The sequence below is a fragment of the Pongo abelii genome, chromosome 1 (assembly GCF_028885655.2).
Source record: "Pongo abelii isolate AG06213 chromosome 1, NHGRI_mPonAbe1-v2.0_pri, whole genome shotgun sequence".
Classification (NCBI taxonomy): Eukaryota; Metazoa; Chordata; class Mammalia; order Primates; family Hominidae; genus Pongo; species Pongo abelii.
The window spans coordinates 89,570,980-89,592,222 of record NC_071985.2 but is presented as its reverse complement, the minus strand read 5'-3'; the positions used below and the strand labels follow the sequence as shown (position 1 = coordinate 89,592,222).

General features: G+C 43.1%; 1 protein-coding gene across 7 annotated transcripts in view; it reads left to right on the top strand.

Annotated features, from left to right (window-relative positions):
- LY9 (lymphocyte antigen 9) overlaps positions 1–21,243 on the top strand; it is a 32,696-nt gene that overhangs the window by 3,970 nt on the left and 7,483 nt on the right. For 3 of the 7 annotated variants that reach the window (XM_003775516.5, XM_002809910.6, XM_054526869.2), the window contains 5 exons: positions 13,522–13,797; positions 14,305–14,646; positions 16,480–16,749; positions 18,108–18,209; positions 19,219–19,272. In XM_003775516.5, coding sequence (XP_003775564.3) covers positions 13,522–13,797; positions 14,305–14,646; positions 16,480–16,749; positions 18,108–18,209; positions 19,219–19,272 — 1,044 coding nt within the window. Of the gene's footprint in view, positions 1–1,696; positions 2,670–13,521; positions 13,798–14,304; positions 14,647–16,479; positions 16,750–18,107; positions 18,210–19,218; positions 19,273–21,243 lie in introns of those variants that run through there. The other 4 variants (XM_063727084.1, XM_063727095.1, XM_063727080.1 and 1 more) reach the window with 2 other exon arrangements.

The window sequence follows — 21,243 nt, the reverse complement described above, 5'->3', positions numbered from 1 at the left end:
GAGTTCCAGAGAGCTTCTGTGTTTTGATCTTTTCTTTTTTTTATTTGTGCAAATTTATGGGGTATGTGTGAAATTTTGTCATATGTATATAGTGCATACTGATCAAGTCAGGGTTTTCAGTGTGTCTGCTGCCTGAGTACAATATATTCCTGTTAAGTATAGTCACCCTACTCTGCTATCAAAAATTGAATTGATTCTTTCTATCTTACTGTATGTTTGTACCCTTTAACCCACTTCTCTTCATCATCCCCCCACAACCCACTCCCCACACTCACCCTTCTCAGTCTCTGCTATCTTTCCACGATCTACCTCCACATGATCAAAATTTTTAGTACCCACATATAAGTAAGGTATGTGTCTTTTTGTGCCTAGCTTATTTCACTTAAGATAATGACCTCCAGTTTCAGCCACATTGCTGCAAAAGACATGATTTCATTCTTTTTTATGGATTTTTAAATTGTTTAAATATATTTAGAGGGTACAAGTGCAGGTTTATTGCATGCACATATTGCATGCTGGGGAAGTCTGGGCTTTCAGTGCACCCATCACCCGAAGAGTGACCATTGTACTCAATAGACAATTTTTCAACCCTCACTCCTCTCCCACCCTCCTACCTCTTGTAGGCTCCACTATCCATTATTCCTACTCTGTATGTCCATGTGTACCCATTGCTTCCACTTATAGGTGAGAACGTGTGGTATTTTACTTTCTGTTTCTGAGTTATTTCAGCTAGGATAATGGCCTCCAGTTTCATCCATGGTGCTGCAAAAGACATGACTTCATTCTTTTATGGCTGATTAGTATTCCATGATGTGTATACATATATGTATGTATGTGCATACTGCATTTTCTTTATCCATTCTTCCGCTAAGAGACACAGATTAATTCTATATCTTTGCTATTGAGAATAGTGCTGCAATAAACATACAAATGCAGGTATTCCTTGGATATATCAATTTCTTTTCTTTTCCTTTGGGTAGATATCCAGTAGTGGTATTACTGGATCAAATGCTAATTAAATGTTTAGTTTTTTGAGAAATCTTCATATTGTTTTGCATAGTGGCTGTACTAGTTTCCATCCCCACCAAGAGTGTCTAAGAGTTCCCCTTTTCTCCACATCCTGCCAACACGTGGTTAGTGTTTAAATAACCGCCATTCTGACTGGAGTGAGATAATATCTCATTGTGATTTTCATTTGTATTTCTCAGATAATTGGTGATATTGAGCATTTTTTAATATATCTGTTGGTCATGTGTATGTCTTCTTTTGAGAAATGTCTATTTATATCCTTTGCCCACTTTTTAATGGAATTATTTTTTTTTCTGTTGAGTTATTTGAGTTCCTTGTATATTCTGGATATTAGTTCCCTGTCAGATGAATAGTTTACAAATATATCTGCCATTCAACTGGTTGTCTCTTCACTCTGTAGATTATTTCTTTTGCTGTGCAAAAGCTTGTTAGTTTAAATCCCTTTTGTCTATTTTTGTTTTTGTTGCCTGTGCTTTTGAGGTCTTAGTCATAAATTATTTGTCCAGACCAATGTCCAGGAGAGTTTTCCCTAGGTTTTCTTCTAGTATTTTTATAGTTTTCAGGTCTTACATTCAAGTCTTTAACTGATTTTGAGGAGGTGTTTTCATATGATGAGAAATAGGGGTTCAACTTCATTCTTCTGCATGTGACTATTCAATTTTCCCAGCACCATTTATTGAAAAGTTGTCCGTCCACGTCATCGAGGGTGACCACCGCATGCTCCCAGAGGGCAGCGGCCTGGAGTTCATCATCAGCACCCTGGCTGAACCAGGTGTGAGCGTGCGGGAGGGCTAGGCCCGCACCCCCACCTGCCACTGGAGACCGTTCCTCCATCCCCACCTCACCGCCGCGCAGCGGGGCTGGAAGGGTCCTGCCGGTGGGACCCTGCCCGGCCCAGTGCCACTGCCCCCCGAGGCTGCTAGACGTGGGCGTCAGGCGTGTCCCACCCACCCGCCGCCTCCCATGGCAAGTCAGGAACACCGGAGCCGCCAACTTGGAGACTCCTTGTCTGTGAAGAGCCGGCGACGCCCGCAGGAACCGGGCTGGGCCTTGTGTGCCAGTGGGGTTTGTGCTTGGTCTTTCTCCTCTTGGATTTGCTTATTTATTGCATTGCTGGTAGAGACCCCCAGGCCTGTCCACCCTGCAAAGACTCCTCGGGCAGCATGCGGGTCCCGCACACTGCACCCATTTCCCCGATGTCCCCTGCGGGCGCGGGCGGCCACCCGGGCGTGCTGGCTGCGGCCCCCTCTCAGCCAGGCTTGGCTCAGCCCACTGCGTGGGAGGTCACCGGCCACTCCCCGAGAAGCCGGGATCCCCGGGATGCAGGCCCACAGTGCGGGGCTGCACCCGTGATGCGGAGCTGGCCTCCAACCCTGCGGGCCGCACAGGGCACCAACTCAGTGTTTGTTAGTGTTTGTTTTTCCAAGAAATTGTTCAAATTGCTGCTCAGATTTTTAGATTTACTGTAGCTGCCAGTGTACACGTCTGGACCCCATTTCATTTTTACACCAATTTGGTAAAAATGCTGCTCTCCTCAGCCTCCCCACAATTAAACTGCAAGTGGTCTCTAAAAAAATAAAAATTAAAAAATAAATAAATAAATAAATAAATAAATAAATAAAAAGTGTCTTTTCTCCCCAGTGTAAGTTTTTGTTGGATTTGTCAAAGGTCAATTGGCTATAAATCTGTGGCTTTATTTCTGTGTTCTCTGTTCCATTGGTCTATGTGTCTATTTTTATAATACCATGCTCTTTTGGTTACTATAGCCATATACTGTGTACTGAAGTCGAGTAATGTGATGCCTCTAGTTTTGTTCTTTTTGCTTAGCATTGCTGTGACTATTCATGGTCTTTTGTGGTTCCATATATATTTTAGGATTTTTTTTTCTGGCCAGGCACAGTGGTTCATGCCTGTAATCCCAACACTTTGGGAGGCTGAGGCAGGCAGATCTCTTGAGGTCAGGAGTTTGAGACCAGCCTGGCTAGCATGGTGAAACCCTGTCTCTACTAAAAATACAAAAATTAGCCAGGGGTGGTGATGGGCGCCTGTAATCCCAGCTACTCAGGAGTCTGAGGCGGGAGAATCACTTTAATCTGGGAGGCAGGGGTTGCAGTGAGCCAAGATCATGCCACTGAAAGCCAGCCTGCGTGAGAGAGTGAAAACTGTGTCTAAAAAAAAATTTTTTTTAAAAAGATTGTTTTTCTAATCTGAGAAGAATAAGGTTGGTAGTTTGATAGGGATTCCCTTGAATCTGTAGCTTCTATGGGCAATATGGTCATTTTAACAATATTGATTCTTCTGGTCCATGAGCATGGGATATTTCTCCATTTGTTTGTGTCATCTATGATTTTTTTCATCAGTGTTTTGTAGTTTGGCTTGTAGAGATCTTTCACCTCCTTGGTTATACTTATTCCTAGGGTTTTTTAATAGCTATTGTAAATGGGATTGACTTCTTTATTTCCTTCTTGATTAAATAATTATTGGTGTATAGAAATGCTACTGATTTTTGTACACTGATTTCTATCCTGCAACTTTACTGAATTCATTTATCAAATCTAAGAGTTTTTTGGTGGAGTCTTTAGGTTTCTCTAGTTATAAGATCACATCATCAGGCTGAGCGTGGTGGCTCACACCTGTAATCCTAGCACTTTGGGAGGCCAAGGCAGGTGGAATGCTTGAGCTCGGAAGTTCAAGACCAGCCTGAACAACATAGCAAAACCCCATCTCTACAAAAAATACAAAAATTAGCTGGGCGTGGTGGCATGTGCTTGTAGTATCAGCTACTCTGGAGGCTGAGGTGGGAGGATTGCTTGAATCTCAGGAGGTTGAGGCTGCAGTGAGTCACGACTATACCACTGCACTACAGCCTGGGTGAAAAAATGAGACCCTGTCTCAAAAAAAAAAATTATATCATCAGCAAAGAGGAACAATTTGTCTTTCTCTTTTACACTTTGAATGTTTTTTCTTTCTTTATTTTGCCTAATTTCTCTGAGTAGAACTTTCAGTACTATGTTGAATAAAAGTCGTGAAAGTGGGTATCCTTATCTTGTTCCAGTTCTCAGAAGAAAGGTTTTCAACTTTTCTCCATTTGGTACAATGTTAATTGTGGAATTGTCATACATGGGCTTTATTATTTTGAGATATATTCCTTCTATTCCTAGTTTGTTGAGAAATTTTTTCAGGAAAGGATTTGGACTGTATCAAGTGCTCTTTCTATAACCATTGAGATGATCATATGGTTTTTATCCTTCAGTCTATTGATGTGGTGTATCACATTTATTGATTTACATATGTTAAACCATCCTTGCATCCGTGGGATAAATCCCACTTGATCATGTATTTTCTTTTTGATATGATGTTGGATTCTGTTTGCTAGTATTTTGTTGAGGATTGTTGCATCTATGTTCATCAGGAATATTGGCCTGTAGTTTTCTTTTTGTTGTTGTGTCCTTGTCTGATTTTGGTATTAGCATGATGCTGGCCTCATAGAATGAGTTAAGGAAAATTCCCCCTGCTTTGATTTTTAAGAATAGTTTCAGGAGGATTGATATTAGTTATTATTTGTATATTTGGTAGAATTTGGCTGTGAATCCATCAGTCTTGGGCTTTTCTCTGTTGGGAAACTTTTTTATTACAGATTAATTTCACTACTTGTCATTGGTGTCTGTTCAGATTTTCTATTTTTTACTGATTCAGTCTTGGTAGGTTGTATGTTTCTAGGAATTTATCCATTTTCTCTAGGCTTTTCAGTTTGCCAGAGTATAGTTGTTCATAATAGTCTCTGACGGTCTTTTGTATTGTGGTATTTTGTATTTCTGTAATGTCAGTTGTAATGTCTCCACTTTTTCTGATTTTGTTTATTTGGGTCTTCTCTCTTATTTTCTTAATTAGCCTAGCTAGCAAGTTATTAATTTTGTCTGTCTTTTCAAAGAGCTAACTTTTTGTTCCATTGATTCTTTGCATTTTTTTAGTCCCTACTTCATTGAGTTTTGCTCTGATATTTATTATTTCTTTTCTTCTGCTAATTTTGGGTTTAGTTTGTTCTTGCTTTTCTAGTTCCTGAAGTGCATTGTTACATTATTAATTTGTGATCTTTATACTTTTTTCACGTAGGCATTTATTTCTATAAATTTCTCTCAGCACTGCTTTTGCTGTACTCCATAGCTTTTGGTATGTTGTGCTTTCTTTTTCATTTGTTTCAAGAACTTTTTTTAAATTTCCATCTTAATTTCTTTGTTGACCCAATGGTCAGGAGCATGTTGTTTAATTTCCATGTATTTGTGTCATTTCCAAAGTTCCTGTTAATATTGATTTCTAGTTTTATTCCGTTGGAATTGAAAATATATTTGATATGATTTCAATTTTTTAAAATTTGTTGAGACTTGTATTGTGGCCTAACAAATAGTTTATCCTGGAGAATGTTTCGTCTATTAATGAAAAGAATGTATATTCTGCAATTGTTGGATAGAATGTTCTGTAAATATCTGTTAGGACCATTTGGTCTAAACTCCAATTTAAATCCAATGTTTCTTTGTTGATTTTCCATCTAGAAGCTCTGCCTAATGCTGAGAGTGGAGTGCTGAAGTCCTCCACTATTATTCTGTTGCAGTCTCTCTCTCTCTCACACACACACACACACACACACACACACTCTTACTCTCACTCTGTCTCTGGTAATATTTGCTTTATGAATCTGGGTGCTCCAGTGTTGGGTGCATATACATTTAGAGTTGTTATATCTTCTTGCTGGATTGATCCCTTCATCATTATATAATGGCATTGTTTGTCTTTTTTTTTTTTTTTTAACTGTTTTTGACTTAAAGTCTGTTTATCTGATATAAATATAGCTAGCTATTCCTGCTTCCTTTTGGTTTCCATTTGCATGGAATTGTTTTTCCATTTCTTTACTTGTAGTCTATATATCTTTACTGTTAAGGTGAATTTTGTGTAATTAACATATAGATGGATCATGTTTTTAAATCCATTCCACCATTCTACATCTTTTAAATGGATAATTTAATCCATTTACATTCAGAGTTACTATTGATATGTGAAGCTTTTTCCTGTATACTGTTAATTGTTTTCTGGTTGTCTCATATATTCTTTGTTTCTTTCTCTCTTGTTTGTCATTGTGGTTTGGTAGGTATCTGTAGTGACATCATTCAAGTCCTTTCTCTTCACCCTTTGTGTGATTGCTTTACAAATGAGTTTTATACTTCTGTGTGTTTCCATCATGGTAAATGTCATCTTTTGCTTCTGGGTTTAGGACTCCCTTGAGCATTTCTTGTAGGACCCCATCTAGTGGTAACAAATTCTCTCAGCATTTGCTTGTCTGGGAAAGGCTATTTCTCCTTTTTTATGAAGAATAATTTTCCCAGATATAGTATTTTTGGTTGACACTTTGAATATATTATTCCATTCTCTTCTGGCCTGCAAAGTTTCTGCTGAGAAATCCACCATTAGCCTGCTGGGCTTTCGTTTATAGGTGGCTAGATGTTTTTCTCTTACTGTTTTTATGATTTACTCTTTGACTTCAGGCAGTTTGACTGTGATGTGTCATGGAGATCTTTTTGCATTGTATTTTCCTGGGAATCACTGAGCCTCCTGTATCTGGATGTCTAAGACTCTTGCTAGACTTGGGGAGTTTTCTGCTATTGTTTCATTAAATACATTTTCTAATCAGCTCTTTGTCTCTTTGCCCTCAGGGATAAAATAATTTGAATATTTTATCACTTTATGTTGTCCCAAATGTAACAAAGGTTTAGCTCATTCTTTTTTATTCTTTTTATTTATTTACTTTTTGTTTGGCTGAATTATTTCAAAAGACCTGTCTTCAAGTTGTGAGATTGTTTCTTCAGCCTAATCTAGTTTATTGTTGAAGCTTTCAAGTATATTGTGTATTTCCTTCAGTGAATTCTTCAATTCCAGAATTCTATTGATTCTGTTTTTTAGATATCTATCTCTTTGGTTAATTTGTCATTCATATCCAGAATTGTTTTTCTGATTTCTTTGTATTTTTTTTCAGAATTCTCTTGTATCTCACTGAGCTTCTTCTTAATTTTAATTTACTTTCATGGGGAGGTATTTTTCCTGAAAATGTGTCTATTGTGTTGTTGGGGTAGGGCACTCTGGCTTTGATTCTGGGTGCATGCAGTAGTATAGTCTCTGTGTGATTTATTTGGCTGTAAATAACATTCGCGGTATCTGTGATTTCCTCAGTACGTCAGGGTGTGTTTATTAACAGAGGCTGTGGTGAAGTTGCGCTGAGGATTGAAATGTCAAATGGGCCAGTCATCAGGCCACAGTGGTGGCAGCATACTATCTTTGTGCCTCAAGGCAGTGTATGCTGTCACTTGTGTTTATGCTTATCAGCAGGCCGATTTTTAGGTCTCCAGGTGGCTTGCTCAGATACCGATAATGGCAGCAGTGGGCTGAAGGGTGTTGAGCATGTTCTCAGGCCCCTGGGCAGTCAGTGTGGCATGGGCAATGACAGTAGTGGGATGATTCTCTGGGTCCCAAGCAGTGTGCATTGATGTTGATGGTGGCTGCAATGGCCTGGGCAGACCAGTCTCCAGGACCACAGGTGGCACTTGCAGGTAGGTGATAGTGGCTGGGAGTTAGGCCCACCCTAGGCGCCTGTGGAAAAATGCTCAGGTGCCCAAGGCAGTGGATTGGGTTGGGCAATCCCCAAGATGCTGGCCTATGTGTTCTCTTTCCAAGGGGGAAGGGGGAAGCCAGGCAGAGTGGGCTTGTGCTCAGGCCCCTCAATGGTGAAAGCAGACACCAGCTATGGTATGTGGAAGCAGGGCCATCCTCAGGCCCCAGGCAGAGTGCTCAGGTGAGGACAGTAGTCGCCACAGTGAGGCCCTGCCACTGGAGAAGGTGAGGCCACGTTCAGTGGCCACAGCCTTGGATGGCAGATGGGGAATATGCATCCCTCTCAGCCTCAGTCCTAGGAGGGCTTCCCCCAAACCAGCACTAGCTGCAGGAGCTTTTGCCCAGCTTGCAACCAAGTTGCAGCAGCAACTCACATCCCACTACTTTACCCAGTCTCAGTCACAGCAGCATTCACTTCCTAGTACCAGAAACTGCAGCCCACACCTCTCTTGCTACTTAGCTCTACCTGCAGAGTGCTCCCAGTCCATACTCTAGTCTCAGCAGCAACAGTTTTAGTTTCCCTAACACCTCAGACCCAGCACTGTTGGGCCCCAGGACAGCATGCATTCTGCCAAAGGCTAAGTTTGAAAATGGTCCCTTACTATAACTGCAGAGGTCTCAGAAAGAATATGGAACCCAGTAGGAGCTCCCTCCCTGGAGCAGTTCTATCCCACAGTCTCCCAGCAGCTCCCTATGGTAGTTTCAGGGATTGGGAGGGTCAAAGGGGTCTCATGTGGGCCAGGATTGCATGATTCTGCAGTGGGATGTGGGCCACTGGAAGTCTCTCGCTCACCTCTATTGGGAAATCACTCCCAGCTCCCAGCAGATCTCAGCCAGGGAGGCTGCCTCTGTTCCTTCTCCTTCCCTGCTTTTAGTGTTTCCTGTCATATCTCTGTTGAATTCCAGCATTCTCCCTTGGAAAATGTATTTGAAATAGGACTGTTTGTATACTACTTTTGTTCTTCTAAGTAGAGGAGGTAGGCATTAAATGCTTCTAGTCAGCCATTTCGAAGCCCCTTCTCTTGATCTTTTATTTTTAAAAACAGACATTCTTTTTCTCCAGGAATTTCTCTCTCTAAGATAAATATGACTACTATATTGATCGTTTTTCACCTAATTCCATATACACAGATGTCAAGATTAGAAGACACACTCGTAAATTCGTTACATGTTATATAATCACCATACTTCATGTAACTGGTCTCCTACTTGTAGAAATGTTTCTGCTTATAGAAATATTGTTTCCGCTTATAGAAATATTGTTTCCAATATTTTCTCTTATAAACAAGGCTGCAATGAATATTCTTGTGCACCTATCTTTTCATGCTTATGTGACTAGGTTATATTCTGATGGATAAATCTAGAATATATACATGGGGTCAAATTACTGAATCTAATGGTATATGCATTTTTTTTTTTGAGACATCATCCCACTACATCACCTAGGCTTGTCTCCAATTCCTGGGCTCAAGTGATCCTCCTGCCTCAGTCTCCCAAGTAGCTGGGACTACAGGTACTTGCCACCATGCCCAGCTTTTAAATCCTGAATTTATTATTATTATTATTACTACTACTATTACCAGTATTTCATAGAGACATAGTCTCATTTTGTTGTCCAGGCTAGTCTCAAACTCCTGGACTCAAGCTATCTGCTTCCCTCAACCTCCCAAGTAGCTGGGACTACAGGCATGTGCCACCATGCCTGGCTTTAAAATCCTAAATTTTTATTTATTATTATTTTATTTTGTAGAGACTGGTTCTCACTGTGTTGCCCAGGCTGATTCCAAACTCCTGGCCTCAAACAATCCTTCCACCTCAGCCTCCAAAGAAGCTGCTATTACAGGCACCACTGCACCTAGCTTAGTATATACATTTTTAATGTTGCTAGATATTGCTGAATTTCCCTCCATGTTATCAAGTAACCCTCCCACCAGCAATGTTTGAGAGAACATTTCCTTATATGCTCAATAACAAAGTATTGTCAAACATTTCTTTGTTGATAAATTGAATAGTTACAATAGTATTTCATGGCTTAAATTTATATTTTTCTTATGAATGAGATGAGCATCTCTTCATGTTTTATGTTTTATGTTTGTTTTGATACAGAGTCTTGCTCTGTTGCCCAGGCTGCAGTGCAGTGGTGCGATCTCAGTTCACTGCAACCTCCACCTTCTGAGTCCAAGCAATTCACCTGTCTCAGCCTCCCAGGAAGCTGGGATTACAGGCATGCACCACATGCCTGGATAATTTTTGTATTGTTAGTAGAGACAGGGTTTTGCCATGTTGGCCAGGCTGGTCTTGAACTCCTGGCCTCAAGCAATTCACTCTCCTCAGCCTCCCAAAGTGCTGGGATTATAGGCGTGAGCCACTGTGTCTAGCCATCTTTTCATGTATTGAATAGCCATTTGTATTCTTTTCTGTACCTCTCTATTAATATTCTTTACTCATCTGTATTAGTGTGATAGGGATGCCATAACAGAATACCCCAGAATAGATGGCTTACACAACAGAAATGTATTTCTCACAATTCTGGAGACTAGAAATCCAAGTTCAAGGTGTTGGCAGGTTCGGTTTTTCCTGGGACCTCTCTCTTCGGCTTGTAGTTGGCCACCTTTTCATTGTGTCTCCACAGTCATTCCTTTGTCTATGTTGTCTATGTCCTAATCTCTTCTTATAAGCACATCAGTCATATTGTATTAGGGTTCACCCTAACAATTCCATTTTAACTTAATTACCTCTTTAGATGCCCTGTCTCCAAATACAATCACATTCTGAGGTACTCGGGATTAGAACTTCTACATATAAATGTTGTGGGAGGACAGAATTCAGCCCTAACATTCCACCCTCTGGCCTCTCAAAATTCATGTCCTTCTCACATGCAAAATACATTCACCCCATTCCCACAATACCAGAAGTTTTAACCCATTCCAGCATCAACTGTAAGTCCAAAATCCATCTAAATATTATTTAAATCAGGTATGGGTGAGACTTGAGATATGATTCACCCTGAGGCAAAATTCTTCTTCAGTTGTGAACCTGCAAAACCAGACAAGTTATCTGCCTCCAAAATTCAATGGTGGAACAGGTATGGAATAGACATTGCCATTCCAAAAGAGAGACATTGGGAAGAAGAAAAAAGTCACAGGTCCCAAACAAGTCCAAAACCTAACAGGGTAAATTCCATTAGATTTTAAGGCTCAAGCATAATCCTCCTTGGCTCAGTGCTCTATCCTCTGGGCCCACTGGAGTAGCAGCCCCACCTCCTTGGCTCTGGGTGGCAGTTCTGCCCCCTGGAACCAAGGAGGAAACCACCTCACCCTACCCAAGACTTGTGCCCTCTAGGCCTATGGTGACAGTGGCAGCTCTGCCTACTTCTGAACTGCCTGTGGGGTCACTCTTCCCTTTTCTTGAAGGATAATACATATTTGCAGCTATACAGCTGTATTGACTTGTTTCATAAAATCCCAGAAGCCTGACACACTCCTTCATTTGTCCCGTCTCTGTCCCTTACAGTCCAGAGTGGCAGCATTTCTGCTGAGGTGGTCCAATCTCATAACCTCTTTAGCGAACATTGCCAAGCCACAATCTTTGTGTTCTCTCCAGACACACTTTCTCATTTTTCACAATATGAATAGGCTGAAATTTTTTCAAAGCTTTAAGTTCTGGCTCCATCTTGCTTGACAATTCCTTATTTAACCTCTCTCTCTCTCCTCTCACATTTTATATAAGTAGCAAGGAGAAACCAGGCAGTGCCTTCAACTCTTTGATTAGTAATCTCCACAGCTAAGTACTCAAATTTATCACTTAAACATTCTGCTTTCTACGAAACACTAGAATACAACGTGGCCAAGTTCTTTACCACTTTATAACAAGTATACCCTTTCCTCCAGTTTCCAGTAACATATTTCTAATTTCTGTCTGAGACCTCACCAGCAATACATTTAATATTTATATTTTTACCAACATTCTGCTCATGATGACATATGTATATCTCTAAGGTAATAGCAGCTTTTCCTGCAGTGTTCCTATTTTCTTTCTGAGTGCTCACCCAAATTCTCGTTAACATTCATATTTCTACCCAGAGTTTCTTGAAGACAATCTAGGATTTTTCTAGCACACACCTCAAAATTCTTCCAATCTCTACCCATCAGCCCATTCCAAAGCCACTTCACATTTTTAGATTGTTAGATCTTCATCCCACTTCTGGTATCAAAATCTGTATTAGTTTGCTAGGGCTGCCATAACAAAATACTGCAGACTGACTAGCTTAAACAACAGAAATGTATTCCACATTTCTCCAGAACCCAATTCTGGAGGCCAATGAAGGTATCTGCAGGCTTGGTTTCTTCTGAGGCCTCTCTCCTTGGCTCCCAGATGGCCACCTTCTCTCCATGTCTTCACATGGGTGTCCCTCTGTCTGTATTGTCTATGCTCTAATTTCATCTTCTTATAAGGATACCACTCATATCGGACTAGGGCCCACCCTAATGGCCCTATTTTAACTTAATTACTTCTATCTCCAAATATAGCTCTATCTTCAAATACGGTCACATTCTGAGGTGCTAGAGGTTAAGACTTCAACATCTAAACTTTGCAAAGACACAGTTTAACTCATAACACCATCTTTCTATCAGATAGTTTGACCGTTTTCATTGATTTGTAGGGTATTCTGTATCTATTAAGGAAATGGAATTCTGTGCAGTTAATAGAATTAGAATGAATCAACTCAACATGTGTTGACAAATGACGTACAATAATTTCCAAGATACATTGTTAATTTTTTAAGGTTCAAAACAGTGTGTAAAGTATGCATGTATCTGTCTATATCTAGACTACCTCTGGAAAGATCAACAAAAAACCCATAACAGTAATTGCCTCCAGGAATAGTAATTCTTGCGGAGATGAAATAAATGGCTGGAGTCTAGAAAGCTTACTTTTTTCATTATGTACCTTTTGTATTTTCTCATTTTTTTAATGTATTACCTATTCAAAAGAAGAAATATTGGGCCAGGTGCAGTGGCTCATGCCTGTAATCCCAGCAATTTGGGAGGCCAAGGCGAACAGATCACCTGAGGTCAGGAGTTCGAGACCAGCCTGGCCAACACGGTGAAACTCCATCTCTACTAAAAATACAAAAATTAGCCGGGTGTGGTGGTGTGTGCCTGTAATCCCAGCTACTCAGAAGGCTGAGGCAGGAGAATCGCTTGAACCCGGGAGGCAGAGGTTGCAGTGAGTGGTGATCATGCCACTGCACTCCAGCCTGGGTAACAGAGTGAGACTCTGTCTCAAAAAAGCAATATAACTTAATGAAACATTCACACATGTGCACATACATGGTGAACAGTGGAGATGGAACAAAAGGAAAGGAGAAGACAAGGAAGAAGATCTAGAAGCACAATGTATCCTAAATTCAGACCAAAGACACGGGCAACTCAAATTCTAGAGGCAGAGTTCCCCACTCCATAGTGTTTGGGGCTGGGCCATTCACCTATTTATTCATTGAACATTCATGAGTGTTTTTCATAAGGCAGGCTGGGTGTTAGATGTTCAGACACAGGAATCAGCCCTGTCGTCAAGGAGTTCTTATACTGGTCGGGGAGAAAGAGAAGTAATTAGACTATTAGTCATGCTGAGTCATGGTGATAACACCTGTAGAGGATGTTATGGGAGCACAGAGGAGAGGCTGTCAACCCAGCCTGCAGAGAAGATGTTCCTGTGACAGGTAATGCTGGCCTCTCTCTGCTGCCCCCAACTCCCCTATTATCACTCCCTTCTCTCAACGCTTTCCTGCTGGCAAAAGGATCTGAGCATCTTCCCATGCTGTTGTCCCTGCAGAGCAGCTGCAGGAGCCCCAAGTCACCATGAAGTCTGTGAAGGTGTCTGAGAACTTCTCCTGTAACATCACTCTAATGTGCTCCGTGAAGGGGGCAGAGAAAAGTGTTCTGTACAGCTGGACCCCAAGGGACCCCCATGCTTCTGAGTCCAATGGAGCTTCCATTCTTACCATCTCCCGAAAGCCCTGTGACCCAGACCTGCCATACACCTGCACAGCCCAGAACCCCATCAGCCAGAGCAGCTCCCTCCCTGTCCACGTTGGGCAGTTCTGTACAGGTACCTGGCTCCAGTTTGGCCCTTGAGGGAATTCCAGAAACAATATGAGCAGCTGTAGAGTCTAAACCCTAGGATCCTGGTCGGACACACAGCGGGTGGGGAAGCAAGAGGATAGGCCCAAAAACCCCTTATTCTCTACTCTCAGGGGCCTGAGAGAGGCTGGCAGGACTTGGGAAAGCCCAGAACACTGTGATATTCTAAGGTTAGAGCAAGGGAGGAGAAGACAATATGGATACAGGAGTCCGGATTGGTCTTTGCTTGGGTGGAGGTGTTTCCGGGTACTCTCAGAAGGGCAGAGAGGGGACATGAGAGTCCAAGTATTCAGTGGGCAGAGGCCAGTGGAACAGGTGGTCATGGGGAAGTAGCAGGCATGCCCCTCAGAGGAGGAGGCCAGGAGGAAGAGGAAGAGGAGGAGGGACTTCAGTCCCCTCAGTCCCCTTTAGGATGCCTGCGGGCCAAGGGAGTAGGACAGTGACTGAAGCTGCAATGTCTCATCTGTGACCCCAGATCCAGGAGCCTCCAGAGGAGAAACAACGGGGGAGACTGTGGTAGGGGTCCTGGGAGAGCCAGTCACCCTGCCACTGGCACTGCCAGCCTGCCAGGACACAGAAAAGGTTGTCTGGTTGTTTAACACATCCATTATCAGCAAAGAGAGGGAAGAAGCAGCAATGGCAGATCCACTCATTAAATCCAGGGATCCTTACAAGAACAGGGTGTGGGTCTCCAGCCAGGACTGCTCCCTGAAGATCGGCCAGCTGAAGATAGAGGATGCCGGCCCCTACCATGCCTACGTGTGCTCGGAGGCCTCCAGAGTCACCAGCATGACACATGTCACCCTGCTCATCTACCGTAAGTCTCTGGGCAGAGAACCCATCACCAGATTCCTTCTCTGAAAGCTTTCTCCTCTGCTGCCTTCTCCACCTGCCGCTTCTCCAAGGGTCTTCCCTCATACTGAAATGCCTCAGACCACTAGGACAGCTGCTCAGTTCACACCAGTTGATTCACAGGAGGAAAACTCATGACTAGCTGCTGGACAAGTCTACCTGCCAAAGTGCCCCTGGCTCTAGGCTGCCAGTTAGGCTTCCACCACCCAACTTTAGGTGCTTGCCCCGGTCCTTCTGCATTGAGTGTCAGAATGGACTAGGAGGCCCGGCGCAGTGGCTCACACCTGTAATCCCAGTACTTTGGGAGGCTGAGGCAGGTGGATCACCTGAGGTCAGGAATTTGAGACCAGCCTGGCCAACACGGTGAAACCCCGTTTCTATTAAAAACACAAAAATTAGCTGGGTGTGGTGGTGGGTACCTGTAATCCCAGCTACTCCGGAGGCTGAGGCAGGAAAATTGCTCGAACCCCAAGGGGTGGAGGTTTCAGTAAGCCGAGATCGTGCCACTTCACTCCAGCCTGAAAGAAAGAGCGAGACTCCATCTAAAAAAAAAAAAAAAAAAAACAAAGGGACTAGGAACTCACCAACCTGCATTTTTAAATTTTTGAGATGGAGTCATGCTCTGTCACCCAGGCTGGAGTACAGTGGCACGATCTCAGCTCACTGCAACCTCTGACTACCGGGTTCAAGGGATTCTCCTGCCTCAGCCTCTCAAGTAGCTGGGACTACAGGCACACTCCACCATACCCAGCTAATTTTTGTACTTTTAGTAGAGATAGGGTTTTGCCATGTTGGCCAGGCAAGTCTCGAACTCCTGACCTCAGGTGATCCGCTGCCTCAGCCTCCCAAAGTGCTGGGATTACAGGCATGAGCCATGGCACCTGGCCCCAACCTGCATTTTTATAAACTATTATCATTTTGAATAAGGCCAGAGTTGGCTGGGGTGAAATCAGAGAAGACTGAGGAGAAGCCCTTGGTGTCCAAAGGCACTGTGGCCTCCAAGAAGGTGAACCACTCAGTTCCCCTGGGCATGAGGAACAGAATTTGCATTCTACCTCCACAGCGCTGGGCCTCACAGGAGCTTGGCTTGGCAATTTGCATGGTTTAAGTTTACCGGTTCCTTCACTTGTGCCATTCAGACATGGTCAGCAAACCCCCTGCCTGAGTTTGTCAGTGTCTAGGTATCTGTGAAGAGTGACCATCATGGTTTTGTTAAAATATGCAGCAAGTCAGCCAAGTCCATGCCTATTGCCCACAGTGCCTCAAATATAAAGGAACCCACAAGGTTAAGTAAAAATAAGAATAAACAGGAAACAAATAGAGTCAGTCTTATTGTTTCTTTTAAAGTTGCTAACATTAATTGAGCATTTACTCTGTGTCAGGTACAGCACTCACCTCTCTGCATCCCTTAACTCACATACGTAAACAAATCAGCCTCAAAGGCAAGCCTTGAAGGGTCTTCACAGCACATGGAAGTGTTGCGCTCATCTGTGTTGATTGGTTTGCTTGCTTTCACAGTTGTAACTAACTGTATAGAATGAGGCTGTATCTTTCTTTCTTCACTTTTCATCATTTCCCTTGTTTCTCACCTGAGCATCAAGAGGCAAAGAGGTGTGTCTGAGATGTCACAAGTAGTGAGGAAAATGCCAGGTATACTCCAAAATTCCTGTGGCTCCTGGAGGCAGTTTGCCGGCAGTATCAACACTCAGCTTCATGAATATATTTTCAATGAATGAAGACAGGTGACTGCTCAGGTGGCAGGCCTGATTCCACATGGAGTCTGCCTCTCTCCTCACAGGGAGGCTGAGGAAGCCCAAAATCACGTGGAGCCTCAGGCACAGTGAGGATGGCATCTGCAGGATCAGCCTGACCTGCTCCGTGGAGGATGGGGGAAACACCGTCACGTACACATGGACCCCGCTGCAGAAGGAAGCTGTTGTGTCCCAAGGGGGATCACACCTCAATGTCTCATGGAGAAGTAGTGAAAATCATCCCAACCTCACATGCACAGCCAGCAACCCTGTCAGCAACAGTTCCCACCAGTTTCTTTCTGAGAGCATCTGTTCAGGTTTCTCTCCATCTCTATTTACTCAGGTCACAAGGCCTTGGGGCCTCCAAGAGTTTGCATCCTGACTGATTATTTATGAAGTGCAGTGAGAGGCTGTGGGTGAGAGCCCTTTAGAGTGGCATGCTTCCACAGATATATAAGAGTCACGCATGTGATTTTAATGTTCTAATAGCCACATTAGAAAAAGCAAGAAGAAATAGATAAAGTTATTTTAATAATATGTTTTATTTAACTGGATATATCCAAAATATCATTATTTCAATGTGTATTCAATACAAAAAAAATTCATTAGACACTACATTTTATTTTGTACTAAGTCTTTGAGAGCCAGTATGTATTTTATACTTACAGCACGTCTCGATTCCAATGCTAAATTTTCACTGAAAGTCTTTAATGTATATTCAGACTTTGTAAAATTTAGTTGAAAAAATAGATTTATGCACCCAAGTTATTCCAAGCATACTTACCAGTTTTTCAAGAAGGAATTGAGTAGCCATTTTTAAATTTAAACTAAAACTAAATAAAAGAAGCAATTTGATGTCTCAGTAATACTAGCCACACTTCAAGGGCTTATGCATAGCTTGTGGCTACCATATTGAACAGCACAGAGTTAGAGGCTTGTCGAGAAAAGCTGATAGGAAGCTGATATGGAAAGGGATGTGGACCAGAAAGGAACAAAGGCTGTGTGAGTGGGAGCTAGAAAAGAAGCCCCAGTGGCCCTTACTAAATGCCAAGCACTATTCTAGGCCTTCAGGCATTTTTGCACAATCTTCACAACAATCCTACAGAGTAGATATTCTCATTTTTCCCCTTTATATGGATAAAGAAACTGAGGCTCAGAAAAGATAAGGGACTTATCCAAGGTCACACCATAAAAGCTGGTTTCGAACCCTGAGCTCTATCTTCTGCTCTTCCGTAGAAGGAAGCAGAAAAAAGGTACGGTCTACCCAGGATCCGACAATGTCGGGTCAGGTTGTGTCTGACAGACAGATCTAAAGTCCAGCTTAACAGGAATCTGGAACTCCCCTCATATCATTTACAGAGGGGCAGTGTAACGTGGCGATTAAGGGCGCTGTAGGATCTGCACTCGAACCTCAGGTCAGACACTTGAAACTCTGTGACACTGGGCAAGCCGTAAACCTCTCTACCCAGGGACTGTCTGCCTCAGGTACTGCTATAACCTCTTGCCTAGAGTAATGCTTGCTCGAAAAATGGTTGTAAAATGAATGAAAAGAAAGACTTTCTGCAATGTCATGGATTTTAAGGGGCAGGTAGGATGGCCATCATGTTCTGTCCATTGTTTGCTCCAGTGTGTCTTGTCATTATTTGTATTAACATCACTCATTTCCTCTTCAAAGGACCTGAGAGAAACACGAAACTTTGGATTGGGTTGTTCCTGATGGTTTGCCTTCTGTGCATTGGGATCTTCAGCTGGTGCATTTGGAAGCAAAAAGGACAGTGTGAGTTTCCGAGATCAATGTTGTCCGCCAGCGCTAGGCCATTTCTCTGGGACTTGTGGAGGCTTCTCTGCCCTCACACAATCCCGTGCTACCCCTCCCTGCCAGCATTTTATTTATCCTCAGAGCAATGGGGTAGGGGTGTCAGTTGGGACTCTTTACTTACAAATAATTGAAGCCCAGTTCAAACTAGCTTAGACAAAAAAAAAAAAAAAAAAAAAAAGGCATGTGGGGGCAGGGAGAGTGATTTATTATTTTTTCACTTAAATAATCAATCTGTGGGGAAGGCAGGGATAGAGCTGGCATAATGGAGAAATGTCACCAGAGACTCAAAGGCACCAGAGCTCTCCACCTTTCATCTCTACTGTGTATTTTGAGTCAGCTTAACTCTCCTACTACAGCCAGCTGAGGGGAGGGGTGGGAGCGAGGGGAGGAGTGTACCACAACACAACAGCTGGCAGCTCCAGACCCACACATACTAATAGCTCTGACACCAGACAGGGAAGAAAATGTGCTTCCCTCTAACTCCAATTTAAAGAATGTCAGAAATAGCTCTGATTGGCCCAAGTTAAGGTCATGTGGCTGCTGCTTGGACCAGTTTCTATAGCTAAGAAGATACACTATTATGATTGACAGCTCCTCTGGAATCCCAGTATTGGAGTGGAAATGAAGTAGTTGCCAAAAAGAGCAGAATGGGTAGAACACATGAGGTCCCTGGAATAATTACTGAATTGCGGCAAACTACTCTGATCAGTGGCTATGGCAGAGGAGCTCTCCCTTCTGAGGGATGGCAGGAAGCTCCAGAGCCTCGACTTCTGCAGAAAGTAGCCCTAGACTCTGGCCACCCCTTCCTACGGTCCTGGCTTCTCATCAGGGTTCATCCTCCTTCCTGAAGCCTCTTCCCTCTCTATGTCCCAGAAGTCTCTCCCCTTCTCATTTGACTCTCACAGAATGAAAGACACCTCTCACCTCACAGCCCTCTTGATAAACCTTGTCTAACTTGGTTTCTCAGGTTCAATCCCAGCCTTCTGTTCCAGCCAAGCTGAGGCCCCAGCGGATACACCAGGTAACATCACCCATGACACAGGCTATGGGGTTTCTGGTCCAAATGGAAGTTCTAAAGTCTTGCTGCTCAAAGTGTGGTCTGCTGGCCAGCAATGTGGGCATCACCCAGGAAGCTTGTTAGAAATGCAAAATCTGACCAGGCATCATGGCTCACACCTGTAATCCCAGCACTTTGGGAGGCTGAGGCAGGTAGATCACTAGAGGCCAGGAGTTCAAGACCAGCCTGGCCAACAAAGTGAAACCCTGTTTCTACTAAAAATAGAAAAAATTAGCTGGGCATGGTGGTGCACGCATGTAATCCCAGCTACTCGGGAGGCTGACGCATGAGAATCTATTTAACCTGGGAGGTGGAGGTTGCAGTCAGCCGAGATCATGCCACTGCACTACAGTCTGGGCAAAGGGCAAGACTGTCTCAAAAAAAAAAAAAAAACAAAGAGAAAAAGGGAGGAAGGAAGGAAGGAAAGAAGGAAGGGAGGGAGGGAGAGAATCTTGGGCATCATCCCAGAATACTGATTCCAAACCTGTATTTTAACAAGATCCATAAGTGATTTATATGCCCACTGAAGTTTGAAAAGGAAGGTAGCATAGAAACAAAAGCCAAGACAGACTCCTTAGAGATGGTCACCAGAGCTAGGAGAGGCAGTCTGTCCCCTAAGGTCTCTAGGGTTAACCGTCACCATTTGAATGTGGCCTACAATGAGGATGGAGTTATTGTCTCCATTCTGAGAACAGAGAAACAAAGGCCAGGTGGAACAGTAAATCTGTGGTAGAAAAAAATTTAAAACTTAATTAAAATTAAACCCCAGGAGACTGTACAACACCTATTACCTAAGAGCATTGTGGGAAATGGAACTGCTCTGACAGGTTTTAGTGTGGGGACCTGAGATGCCTGCCCTTACTCCCCCACTCCCATGCCACAGTGTCCTAAATTTTCACCTTAAACTCTGGAGCTCTGGAGTGCTAAGGAATCCCCAACCCATGCTCACTCTAACAAAATCCTGCTTTTAAAAAAAAAAAAAAAAAAAAAAACTGTATGTCACTCTTCATGGCGGGGATTCCCCATGGAGATGGAATCAGAGGCAGGACTGGGCAGGAAGCATGTGACGATATGGGCTTTTCTGATGGAAACGCATAACCAAGAGACAGGGGGCAAGGAAGGGAATTATGCTGGACTATGAAGCTCCCCATCGGCTCCCTCCTCACTACTGGCAGGACAGAGCCCTAGTGTCCCCCAGCCTGAACCCTCCTTCCTTGGGCAGAGGGTAAAGAGATGTTGGGGCCGCCACCTCCTCCCTACCTCTTCTCTCTCCCCCAGAACCCTTCTTGAACCTCCAAGGCCTGCTTCTTTAACCTCTCCAAGGTCTCCTCTTCCCTAGATCCACTGCCACTGCCTTAGTTCATGTTGTCACCAATTTGTTGTTTAATTGAATAGTTTTTTTTTTTTAATTCAAAAGTCAGACTGGGCACAGTGGCTCACGCCTGTAATCCCAATACTTTGGGAGGCTGAGGCAGGTAGATCACCTGAGGTCAGGAGTTCAAGACCAGCCTGGCCAACATGGTGAAACCCTGTCTCTACTAAAAATATAAAAATTAGCCAGGCATGGTGGCACACACCTGTAATCCCAGCTACTTTGGAGGCTGAGGCAGGATAATCACCCGGAAGGTGGAGGTTGCAGTGAGCTGAGACTGCACCATTGCACTCCAACCTTGGCAAAAATAGTGAAACTTTGCTCAAAAAAAAAAAAAAAAAAAAAAAGACATATATTCACATGGCATACAGTTAAAAGTAGCTCTCTTTCAAAATTCCAATCTCCAGGTTCTAAGTCTCTCCCCCAAGAGACAACCACTGCTGAGATTTCTACAGACCTGAATCCTTTCAGAAACTTTTAATGCATTTGCAGGTTTCATACTTATTTGTGTGGGGAGGGTGCTCCTTTAACTTCACATATGGGAGCAATCTGTAACACTTTTC